At 37.4% G+C, this 12,717-nt stretch overlaps 1 protein-coding gene and 1 long non-coding RNA gene across 6 annotated transcripts in view; one reads left to right on the forward strand and one right to left on the reverse strand.

Moving 5' to 3' along the window:
• LOC107064497 (Myosin heavy chain-like) overlaps positions 1–12,717 on the reverse strand; it is a 34,098-nt gene that overhangs the window by 15,268 nt on the left and 6,113 nt on the right. For 4 of the 5 annotated variants that reach the window (XM_015317217.2, XM_089173417.1, XM_089173416.1 and 1 more), the window contains exons 5-15: positions 12,034–12,168; positions 4,626–4,814; positions 4,366–4,542; positions 4,041–4,241; positions 3,689–3,841; positions 3,001–3,584; positions 2,381–2,826; positions 2,132–2,294; positions 1,852–2,026; positions 943–1,101; positions 501–716 (exon numbers count right to left, since the gene is read on the reverse strand). In XM_015317217.2, the coding sequence (XP_015172703.2) occupies positions 501–716; positions 943–1,101; positions 1,852–2,026; positions 2,132–2,294; positions 2,381–2,826; positions 3,001–3,584; positions 3,689–3,841; positions 4,041–4,241; positions 4,366–4,542; positions 4,626–4,814; positions 12,034–12,168 (2,598 nt within the window). Of the gene's footprint in view, positions 1–500; positions 717–942; positions 1,102–1,851; positions 2,027–2,131; positions 2,295–2,380; positions 2,827–3,000; positions 3,585–3,688; positions 3,842–4,040; positions 4,242–4,365; positions 4,543–4,625; positions 4,815–6,359; positions 7,391–12,033; positions 12,169–12,717 lie in introns of those variants that run through there. The other variant, XM_015317220.2, reaches the window with a different exon arrangement.
• On the forward strand, positions 7,706–11,605 carry LOC107064507 (uncharacterized). Its single transcript, XR_016176872.1, has 2 exons — positions 7,706–9,714; positions 10,927–11,605. It is a non-coding gene; the product is annotated as an uncharacterized LOC107064507 (long non-coding RNA).

The raw sequence follows: 12,717 nt of genomic DNA on the forward strand, positions 1-12,717 counted from the left end.
TAAGGACTAATACGCGTGCGACCTCCTTCTATCTCCCATACGATCTTTCGCTTAGTATTCCAATACTTTTCAATTCTACCATTTCCTTTAGATATTTTCTTTGCAGAGACAACTAATTAAAAAAAAAAACAAAAAAAAAAAAAAAACTAATAAATAAACAAGAAAAATTCGAATAATGCATAATTTCAAAAGAATATATAAAAGAACGGACAACTGTAGGAATTGCGAATTTGGTAAAATATGCACGATGCATGTTTTCTCTTATGAATGTCATTTAAATAGCTCCTTTCATCCTTAGTGAAAGTAATAATAATTAAGTTAATGCTTAATTCATACAGGAAGTATACAGAGTGCGACATATGTATCCAAGTATTAACACTTATAATAGAGAATATCATTGGAATTCTTCCTTGTGTGTAATTGTAAATTACAAAACAAAACAAAAAAAGAGAAGAAAGATAAAAGGAAAAAGGATAAAATACAATAATATGTGTACTCACCTGACTCTGGCCAACGCGATAAGAGGCGGGATCAACGTCAACGGTTAGAAGCATGTCCTCGACCGCGCGACGTTCATCGGCAACGGGGCTGCCAGGTCGAGCATTTGCGTCGCTGGATAATAAAGCAAATCGACGTCTGAATTCGCCTAAGGCCATATACTTTGGGAAGCCGACCTTATGTAAACGTACAGCATCTATTATCTGACTTCCGCGAATCTGGAACACATACATGCATACAAGTAAGCCATTCAATTATGCAATGTCTATTATATCTTTATACATATGTGATTAACCGAGATTTTGTCAAACCTCATATTATGTCAAAAAGTGATGAAAAATACGTCCTTCACTCGGATCTATAATATTTATGAGATATACATGTTTTCGATACAGAAATAATATGAAAAATATCTAATGAAGTTATACATTTTGTTGTGCTTACCTGTGATCGTAAAAGAGGCACGTTTATAACACTATCTTCATTTTGATTAGATTTTACGGATAGTAAACTTTTATTGTCGGTACAACCGGCATTATGTTGTGGTAGAAGGCAATGGATAAATTTCAGTCGAGTCCGACGAAGGGTCTCGATAAGGCCATCCTAAAATAAATGTCAATTTTTAATTTCATTTCAATATTTCCTTGTAGCGCCTTTTTTTATCGTACTCGAAATAAACATATAAATCCCACGAAAAAAAGCACTAAAAATAGTATATGACAATAAATGAAATATATTTCGTAGTACATTTTCAAGTAACGAACTTGTAAACGAACGTGTTTCTCTTTAAAGATCATTAATCGGCAATGAGACAAGTATTTATCTCGCGATATAGCGTCGATCTTTGACACTGCCAAGTACTTTAATGAATGATGTAATGATAAGCAGCAAACTAACATTGTCCTTGTTCAATCAAATCATTTATTTATAGTTCGGTTCGAATGTAAAACAAATTGTTTTTCTTTTTTTACAAAAACAAAATAGCGATATTATACATATATAGAATATATATATATATATATATATATATATTCTCGTACAAATAAACTTATTTTAGGATTATTCAACTTTTAAATGGGAAACATTTTATGATGGAAAAAAGAAAAAAGAAAATACAATGATTATTTTTCCGAGTAATACTTGGTTAGAATTTGGCATCGGAATTGCATCCAGAATTGCAATCAAAATTTTAATCAGAATTGAGAACCATATATTTCATTAGTTACGTAAAATGTTACTTCTCTTATGATAAAATGCTATTTCGCAGTAAAAATGGAACGATCCTAAAATACATTTCATTGACAATTGACAATCGGTAGGAATACTTCTGAGACTTATTACGTATATACTCACAACTGTAAATTTAACTTGCAAACAAATATTTTTCCTTTTAACTGCCGTGAATGTTCTTCGGATACTCGAAGCTCTTCTTAAAGATTGGGACCCTTCCAAACCAGGCATGGAACCGCATAAAGCACCGGAAACACCAGCACCTCGTGCACTTACGAATAGCATACTAACATCTTCTCTATAAAAACAAACAAAATAAACGTGAGAAATATAGAAAATGTGTACGATGAAGTAATAGGATTTAATAACTTCCAAAATGACTACTTTTCATCATGAATAATACCTTGAACTCTCTTGGAGAATCGTAATTGCACTCTTGGCCACAGAATTTTCTCGCGTAGCCTTCAACCAACCAGTTGCAGTATACAAAACAGGATTAGTACCTAACAAATGTTGAAGTACGAATTGATTGTTACCCGGTGCCTTTCTCAAAAGCATTTGATGATCTGTATGAATAAAAAGGATAAAAATCATAAATGATATTAATTGTTGGTTATTTATCGTAAATAAAAGCATTTAAGTAAATGTTTACCCCTGTCTCCGTAATAAGAAAAAAGTCTATCCAAGAAAGTTTCATCGCTACCACCCGGGCAAACAGTTTCCTCGTCCAACAACCAAAGTAAACCTTTCCGTTCCATTTGTCTGCTAGCACTTAAATCGCTTTGGCTCGTACGTAACATTGTAGCACTCTGAGAACTTGCCCTGTCCAAAAGAGAGACCAAACTTTGCGGAGATCCAATTCCATCTTCGTCGTAATCATCCTCGTAATCAACATCAATACTTTCCTGAACGTATCTATCTTTCGGTGCTACCAATGTCGTATGATGAAAAAGTAATTGCAAACGTTCTTGCAGATAATTATGACAGAGATCCTCGAAGCATGCTCCAGTTTGTCTGCCACACGAGGCGGGATTTTGAAAACCAGGAGAGTCGCACAACAAAAGAGAGGATACTGTGTGCATTGACGATGATATAGATCTGTCAAAATGTAAGAAAATAAGTCAAATCAATTGAATAAAGTCCATAATATAGACAATATAGACAATATAGACAATATAGATAATTAATGTTAATTATAATGGTCAATTGTTACGGTCAATTATTACGATCAATTATTACGAGTGTTTTGTTTTGTTTGTTTTTTGAACTAACTTATTAATAAGGGCTGCAACGCAATGAAAGACTTCCGAGTAAAGGCCAATAAGGAGACCCTCGAGAGCATCGAGTCCAGTAACATCTCTGCTTTGTTCGGTTGGACTGGGCGTTCTTAAAGCTGGCCTCGGGGTGTTTGGTGTACCAGCACCGCCTCCGTTAGATGAAAATATTATCCTACTTAATTCCTCCACCGACGTACCCAACAAATTAGCTGCTTTTTCTGCACATTCCACTCTCGCAAATTGCCAACGACTTTGTGACGTTGTACCGGCCTTGACTGCACTGGCACAGCTTAGATGGTAAATCCCAGCTAATACCAGCCAAATGACTTTCTCATCGGTCTCAGAAACCCCTAATATCCTGAAAGCAGCGATGATACGATTGAACTCCACCATGGCACGTTGTTTGTCCTCGTGCTTTTGCAGAGGTGTGACGAATGGATTGTTCTCGGCGACTAGATTCGTCAAGTGAAGTTCCTTTCTTAGGGCACCTTCTGCGCCTGCTAGTAGACGATAAATAGCATGAAATGTTGGATCACCGTTTGCTCTTCTACCTATTCTCGATTTTTCCAAAAGCAGCACCTGTGCATCACAAATGCCCATTTCTTGGAATGTTCTATTTCATTGTTCGTTATAACGCGTTTATAAGTTCGCGTCTATTAAGAATAGTCCAAAATTAATCTTACCTGAAGCGACGCCGAAGCAATTTGTCCAGACTGATCGAAGTCCAGACTAAAAAGTTGCGTAAAACGCGTTGCATTCGAATTCATATGTGTCCGACTGTTTCCAAAGGCTTCAAGTACGGTGAACAAGGAATTCAACTTCTCTATGGTTAATATCTGGAGGGGGAAAGAGAGAGAGAGAGAGAGAGGGAAAGAGAGAAAAAGAGAGAGAAAGAGATAGAGATAGAGAGATAGAGAGAGAGAGAGAGAGAGAGAGAGAGAGAAAGAGAAGAAATATGAAAATGTGACAGAGAGATTTGATAAATAAAAAATAAAATATTCGAGGAATGCTCGTAATCCAAGCATTCACACCTACCTTATTCACAGTGCCTGCAGTGAGTACGAGATAATGCAGCGCGTGCTTGAAATTTGTAGTTTTTCCGGCGCCGCTACGACCGAGAAAAACAAGAGAGTGATCTCTCCGAGTAGCCAACATCCCTCTGTACGCCGATTGTGCCATAGCATATATGTGAGGCGGCATATCTTCGCTCTTGCAGCCTCGAAACATATGAGCGACCTAAAAATCGATCAAAGATTCAAACCACTATTGTACTGTATTTTCATATAAATCAAAAAATATGCTCTTCAATTGAATGCCAACGAAAATTATATTACGACTTAGTAATAATGAAATAACGTACCTTCTCCGAATATATTGCCAACGGCGCTACAGGATTTATGATAAGCATGCTGTCGCCAGCATAAGTGTGAATCAAATTACTAGCATAACGTTGTCTCAGTATATGTAAAACAGAGGACTCATTGAGAAATCGCAATTGAGACAATTCCTCGGCCTTATCAAATTGTGGAGGATTAGCCTGTTGAAATAATGAATAGAAAAAAAATTTGCTTTGACTTGTGAAAAAGAAATTCAATAATATTATCATAAATGAATCAGTACCTTTTCGACATCTTCCTCGTCGACGAGGAGTTCCTCGCCAGAAGTTGTCAAACATATTCGCAACTTTCCAGTGTCTGGATCTGCTGAACCACAACGCATAGCCGGAGTAAAACCGGCTCGGTGTAATAACCAGATTCTTTCGGAAGTTAGCCATGCCTGTTCCTGTGCTAGATGCTCTTCCGATCGCGCCTGTAAAAGGACACCTTATCGTCATAATATTAACTAATAGTTTATTATATAGATATCCATATTAGTATATTCCATTAGTATATATGTAGTATATTATATTATACGATAATAATATGCAATTAAATAAGTATTGTGTGCATAATTATAAAATCCTACCACATTCTCTTGAACATTCTTCTTGTCAATCGTAAATTCGTCTAAAAGAGAAATGGCAAAGACAAAAGAAACAACTATAATATTGTTGACAATTTGGAGCATCTATTACATTAGAATCTTGAGGGATAATCGCTCATTGAAGACATTTCTTTCAATCTTCCTACACACGTTGCTTTTCTATCGAGCACTCACCGATATCAAACTACTCACGAGGACACGTTACACCCACGCACATTGACCTGCTGCTGGTATTGACAGGTCTTGTATTGCAAGCTTCGGGACTCTAATTGTGAAACGATTACTTTTTACGCTGCAAATAACTGTTTGTAACGTTTATTATGCGATCAATGCATTAGAAAGATGCAGTTGCTAATTGGACGACGCCAATGACGACTGCGCGCAATTTGGCTCGAGTTCGAACCAAATATCGAATCAAATATCGAATCAAAAATTAAACCCCTAACCCACATTGGAAAAAATATCTACTAAAATGAAAAAAGAAATCCTGCTTGTATTTGATCGGCCCTCGTAAATAGAAAAAAAAGTTGTTACAAATGAAGAAAAGCGTTCTCGAAAGTTACAGTTGTGTAAAAAAATGTTAAGTATTGGGATATTGTTATTTTCTTTATCCTCTCTCTCTCTCTCTCTCTCTCCCTCTCTCTCTCCCTCTCTCTCTCCTTATTTCTACTTCAAAAATATATTCGCTTCCCTGTTGTCTATGAAAGACACTTGTCAGCGCAGCTGCAATTGCATATAGCAGTCGCGCGTGTATCAATTTCCGCATCCGATTTTCTTATGAACATTCGAAGAAACGAGTGTGCGATGGTTCGTTGAGTTCTCGTTCGACCTGGTAAGGACAACGTATAGCGAATTTCCTGGTAATATATTAGCATGAATCACAGGCAGCCTTGGAGAATGGACAAGCTACTACTGCAGCAGCAGCAGCAGCAGCAGCAGCAGCAGCAGCAGCAGCAGCAGCAGCAGCAGCAGCAGCAGCAGCAGCAGCAGTTAGCAACGAGTTACGCAGAAACATAGTCCGTATTGTTTAGTATACCGTATGAAAAGAATAAACGCTTCCAAGTTGAGAAAAGTTGTGAGATTACGAAGCTGGCGTTGCCCTTTCGCTCGATCATTTTTCGAAGAAACATGCAAGCATAGCCACGACACGGAACTCCTCTCTTCGCATCTGTTCTATCCTTTTTCCTTTCTTCAATGGATATGGGTATGGGTATGGGTATGGGTATATATTACGATGCTCTATACATTAGTACTTCTTTAAGTATTATATTCTCTAAACTGGGGAAGAAAAGATTCTGCTTATCGTTAAAAAGACATAAAATCAATGAATATTTTTCATGAAGTTACATCGAAAATTTGAAAATTGCCTACCCCGAGGTTTAGCGGCGTCATTCTATTCTGAAGAAGCACCTCGAGTCGTTTGAAATAATCCGTTTCTCTTGGTTCCTCTAATCCATTTTTCCTATCCTCTTTTTTATATCTTCGAGATCCTTCTGGAGATCCTCCGCGAAATCCTCCTCCACGAGCCATCTTTTTGGCTAGAGCCATCTCAAAAAGTTCCTCCCACTCAACGACATCGTAAATTGGCTTGGCAGGTTTGTGCACAACGCTACTACGATTTCTTTTGATTATCTTTTTAGCCGAATGATTGATTCGATTTTTAGCAGTGATATTAGAGCTGTTGCCACCGCCGCTTCCTTTTAACGCCAAAATCTCTCTACCATTTGATAATTTGTCTTCAATCTCAGCAGTAATCATTCGCCATTTTCTTTCCCTAGGCAATTTAATGACATTACTATCGTCCCAACCTTCCTCCATCCTTTTGATCCTATCGTCGACCAAGCCACCTCCTCTCAAGGTATCGGCCCAACTTTCCCTTTTCTTTGACGAATTTCCGATCATGTTTCTAGACACACAAGAAGAATGCGTCGCGAGAACAACTCGCGAAGGTGTTGTCCTATTTTTGATCGAACTTGAAACTCGATTTTTGCTCGCTTCGAGACTGTTCATGCTGTCGCTATCGCTGCAATCCCAAGAACTCGTACTGTTCCTACTGCATTTTTGTAAAATATCATTTCTAGAATTGCTCGTCAATTCATCCCCGACTTTATTTGCTCTTTCAAATATTTTTTCGGGATGAGCTATGATCGTCTGGCGATTATTGGCATGTTTGGCGATCCCACTTGCATGAGCTTTGCCACGACAAGATCTATGTAATACGTAATGTGCTCTTAACGAAGAGTCGTCCGACATCTTGAGATTTTCGATTATAAATACTCACACAATGCTGTCTACTTGTCAATTCGACCGTCACTGACCGACCATTCATTTTCATACGTTGTCAAGATCCTAATTAGCATTTCATCCAATACAGACGAATTCCTCATTGTCTTATTTATTAAATGACGTTTCTTCTCATTCATTATTTTCACTGGTGTTCTTTTGAAGAAGTTTCGAAAGGTCTTAGTCTCGAAGTTATCAAGTTTTCTCTGATATAAGTCATAAAAACAAAAAAGCAAAATTATATTTTACTTGATCGAACTCACTCGCGACTCGTTCTCGGGTACGAGGAACGCGTACCGTGAGTCCCTCGAATCTCGACTGAAGTAACACGATCTCGCGGTAAGAAGAGTAGCTGGAGGGAAGGAGAAAAAGAAAGCGACAGCAGGAGAGGTAGGGGGCGGCAAGGGGAGATGCAAGGGGAGATGCAAGGGGAGATGCAAGGGGAGATGCAAGGGGAGATGCAAGGAGAGATGCAAGGAGAGAGGCAAGGAGCTCCTTCTGTTCGCTTCGAACTGAATAAGGAACTCTTTCTCCTCTTCCTCCTATACGCTCTAACTCGCTTTCTATCTCTGTCACGGCGTCTTTCTTTCAATAATCAAACCTATTCATTCATTTTCTTAATATGGATTATTGTCGTTATTACTCTCCCTCTCCCTCTCCCTCTCCCTCTCTCACTTTGATATCTTCTCGACAACACAGCCCACGCAACTTTCCACGGTCTGCCAAATATAATAATCCATCGTCAAAGTGTTCATTCGTTTTGATGATATATAAATGTGACGGTTTTTTTGAAGAGAAACACATTGCTTATATTAACATTTCAAATAAAATAAAGTATTCAATATAGAAAGAAGACCGATCGTTTTAGCAATCATGCATAAACATAAAATTTCAATGTGAAATATAATATTATTCGCCGATTAAAACGGTCGATGCTCTAGAACGAGATATCGTGGTAGTAATAGACTCAAATACGAAACATATGGCTACGATGATTTCCAAGAAACACTTCACTCTCGGCTGTTATCGTCTATCTATAGTTCATTCAATTAGGTAGCAACTATTACATTACGAAAGTGTTTTCATAAAATGTTTAACATGAAGTGTTTGATGATATTACTGGTACGAATCGTAAAATTCGAACATATCGAAGAGGGAGATTTCGACGCGGATGAGGACTCGAGGGAGGACTCGAGGGAGGATTCGAGGGAGGACTCGAGGGAGATAGAGTGTAACAGGCAGCAGGAGTAACCGCGTGCAGCGCGCGTGCACTGCGCGTGCATTGCACGTGCTCTACGCAATGCGTGCGTGAAGATTCAAGAGACATTTGCTATTTTAAGAAACTTTTAACACATGGGACTTCATCTCACAAAGTAAACCAACGCTGTCTAACTCGTCTCGAAATGAAATCGAAATTGAATAGGGAGGGAAGATTTAATAGGAAGAAATTTTATTAAAGATTTCTTTAACTAAGCGTTTTAGAGAAAACATATAATAGAACCAAAATATTATTCTATTTCATTCTTCTCGTATTTTAAAAAGCAATGTTTACATTCTTACGGATCACTTTAACAGATCGGTATTATTATTAAAAATCGGCAAGCATTCGAAGATAATTCATATTCATATGAAAAAGGTCTTTTTCTTTTATTATTGAATAATAAATGGAGAGTAAGTAATATAAACAACATTGACAATAAAAGAACTTAGGGAGAGGACAACGCGGCAGTCTAACGGTGGATTTCAAGGAGGACGGTGCTCCCGAACATATACTCGGTGTTTTTAAACTACAATTTACATTTCCTTCGAGAGAAAATGTTCTCTTCTTTTTTGCCATAAAGGATAAAGGATAAAGAATAAACCAAAGGCTCGGATATCTTTTACGCCACCCGTCTCGATGATACAACAGTAGCAAGTAATGTTTTCGCACGGTTACCATGTAGCACTTACCACTTGTTGCCGCTATTTTTAACGATATTTTTACGACATTTTTACGACATCTCGGAGTGGTTCTGTGAATGAGAGCTGAACGACATATTAGATATCAACGATACGAAATATCCTAGACGTTACAATTTTAACTTCCTTTTCATTTTTTACCTAAAATATACAAAATAATAAATATTTATTTGCAATTAGTTGCCCGTGTATTGCCTGTATCATATAAGACGTACATAAGACGTACTCATATAAACTCTGTTTATTTATTTTCATTTATTGCATATTATACTTATTAGCGTGTTTCAATTTTTGTTACAGGGGGATTATTACCGTGAAGTAGAAAAATTGTCCTCACGATTCTCTCCTTCGATTTTATATAGCAAAAGTTAAAAGTATTGTAGAGAAATAGGAAGTGAAACAGGACACTGCTATGGCCACCGCTATGACCACCGCTATGACCACCGCTATGACCACCGCTATGACCACCGCTGCTGTTTATTACGTGAATTACTTAAACATTAATCATTCATTTGAGCTTAAAACCCTTCTCTAATGCTTTTCGATTTTACCTTATACACCATCAATTAGACATTTGCACATATTCGTAACGTCAATTAGCGGAATTTTTCCCTTGTCACACATACACGTTTAAAGAGAATAGGAAAAATATAAAGAAACTCTTACTACGTAGTACATATTGTCCGGATTGATATTGCAACAGGAATCTACGATGCACAGCATAATGGCTCGAGGCAAAAGATATTTGTTCTTTTCAATATTATTACTTTACACAACTTTACACAACTTGACACATAGCAAGTTGACGGAGTTTGCTTGAAAACGAGCAGTACATACATAATGTAACGATGCTGAAGAACGATAACGACGCGCGACATAATCACTTACACGCAACGCGTACTCTGTTATTGTAGAGTTACGTAATACGTACAATTTTTTCTTACGTACAATGTGTCGATGTATAATCTATATTCTGTTACATTAAGAATGTCTTTCAACCCACGAGAGGAAAGAAAAAGATAATAAATATTAGATCTAAAAATAATTGTGAAATGAAATTCAATTAAGCAATTCATTGCAATTAAGCATTGTTTGTATTGTTTTACAAATGAAAAATGAAAAATGAAAAATGAAAAATCATGGAAAGTTTATTATTTGTCGAAGAGAGAGACAGTCGCCGACCGCACCCTACTAAACGATACGTCGCGTCCCTTTTACACCAGCTTAGATGCAACCTTGAACGGCCTATGTTATACCGCATGGATGCCTCGGCGCACCCAGTAAGAATTCGCTTCGTTAATTTGTTTTCACAATGAGACTGCGATGCATACCGAGTGATCTTATCTATACTAACCAGCTTAGAAACGTCATTCGAATTCTAAAGTCCTAGTCATAATATCATCATAATCATGACAATTGTCAAGAATTCTCTACAACTACACAGGATTTGACAAAAAATCATGTTATTTGGAGGCATGTAGTTTTGAATCGATAGCAGAAAGTCCCTTTTCATTGAATAAATGTCAAAAGCAACCACTAGAGAACGTTACCGTCAGGCATAACATTACACGCGTTAGAGTCTCTAAAAGTACCCTCCTTACCGACACTCGGTAGAGCCAACTATACTATTATACTATATTATGCTATCATAGTATTGATGCTTTCAACTAATTAAATACTTTTATTTGATTTACAGGAGAAAAAGAAGAAACAGAGCTAAAATATCCATTTCATTCAATATCTATATCTACTAACTAACGCAAATAATATTGTGTTTGATGAAAGAAAGCGCATGCTCTAAAAATGTACTTAATCTTTTTCTTTTCCTTAAAAACAAGTTTATATCAAGTCCCAATTGTCTGTTCATGCAAATATTTTAAGGTTAAAAGGGGACCAACAAATTATAACACAGCCAACTAACTAGTTTCCTCGCTATGATCAACTTAACGATCGATACGTCGTTACGCATGAGAAAAGGGAAAGAAATAACTCGTGTAGCTGCATCGGTGCCAGGCATTCGGTACAAAGCAAGTTTATGTATTTATCTTTTTAGATACGATGATAAAGGTGTAATGGATCACTGATCATTTCAAATTTCAAGCGCCAATGTTAGCGACTAAATTTCTATTTTCAAATATTTGTCTTAGTTTAAAGTAAAGTTTGTGTGTGAGATTACAGCTAGACTCGGAATGTCTGATAAAACGGAAATGGAATGTCTGTTTGCAAGTAGAACACTACGGATGAAACCATACGTATGACCTGTGTCAATGTTTAATACCGATGATTATGTATTGACCTCGGATGTGTGTGACATATCTTATAAATAACGCCTTGTTCATATGATTTATAATAAAATGAAGAATATATATGATAAACTTTGAACGCTTTCTCCGTCTCTCTCTCTCTCTCTCTCTCTCTCTCTCTCTCTCTCTCTGTTTACCGCTGAAAATAAATAATTAACCAAGATAGGAAGGTTCTTTCCTCCTCATTTCACGTACATACGAGTACGTACGAGTATATCAGTATTACGTCCGTTAGCTTCAATGGAAACAAAGCGTTAAAAGTACGAAGAAGTCGGGATAAGTACCGTTATGCGATTACTATGCCACTCCGTCTTTCTAGAGAATGTGGGTGGGAGGAAAGTAAGCACCTCTATGATCTCTCTTCCTTATATTTTTTTTTCCTTTATTCCTTCTTTACTATTACTATTAAAAGTATTATCTTGTTGATTATTTGAAAAAGAAATCAAGTTTATTATTATTGTAATAGTTGATTATAATATAGATAAGGAAAGACTTCTTACCGTATTGTGATGAAACCGCAGGCTACCGGATCGACGGAGCGTGCCACCGCGAATATTCGCAGGTGCCAGCTCGACTTGCTGTCCATCGCTTCCACCTCGTCTCGAAAGTTCGGATAATTCCGCGACTGGCTGCACCTAACAGTCAAATTATTAGTTTAATACTTAATTATCTGTAAGAAAGGATTTTGGCGTTATTTATAAACATTTGGCAGGTGTCAATGTTCCTAAATTTACATCCATCTTTATCTACACCCACGTGATCTTGACCTACGCGCGAATGCGAAGGCGAAGGCGAAGGCGAAGGCGAAGGTGAAGGCCAAAGCGAAGGCCGTTACATGTACAGTTGTATACAACTGATTTATTGATCTTTATTATATTTATTGATCTTTTTTAAATTTTGGTAGAATTCGCTCATTTGCTTCACTTATACACATAATCTTACATGTATATTGGAATATCAAATGAAAAATAAAGTTAAAAAAGAAATGATATCGTGTCGCGATCGGGGTCGTGTGTATCTCTCGCGAACGAGTGAATGAAGTGACGCACGCACGCACGCACGCACGCACGCACGCACGCACGCACGCACGCACGCACGCACGCACGTAAGCAGTACGAAACAGTACGCAGGAAGCAGGATGTGAACTGGAGAAGGGAGAACTCTCGACCGACCGATCGGTAGGA

Source organism: Polistes dominula, unplaced genomic scaffold, assembly GCF_049000335.1.
Source record: "Polistes dominula isolate Pdom_NZ unplaced genomic scaffold, Pdom_raw_medaka contig_33, whole genome shotgun sequence".
Taxonomy (NCBI): Eukaryota; Metazoa; Arthropoda; class Insecta; order Hymenoptera; family Vespidae; genus Polistes; species Polistes dominula.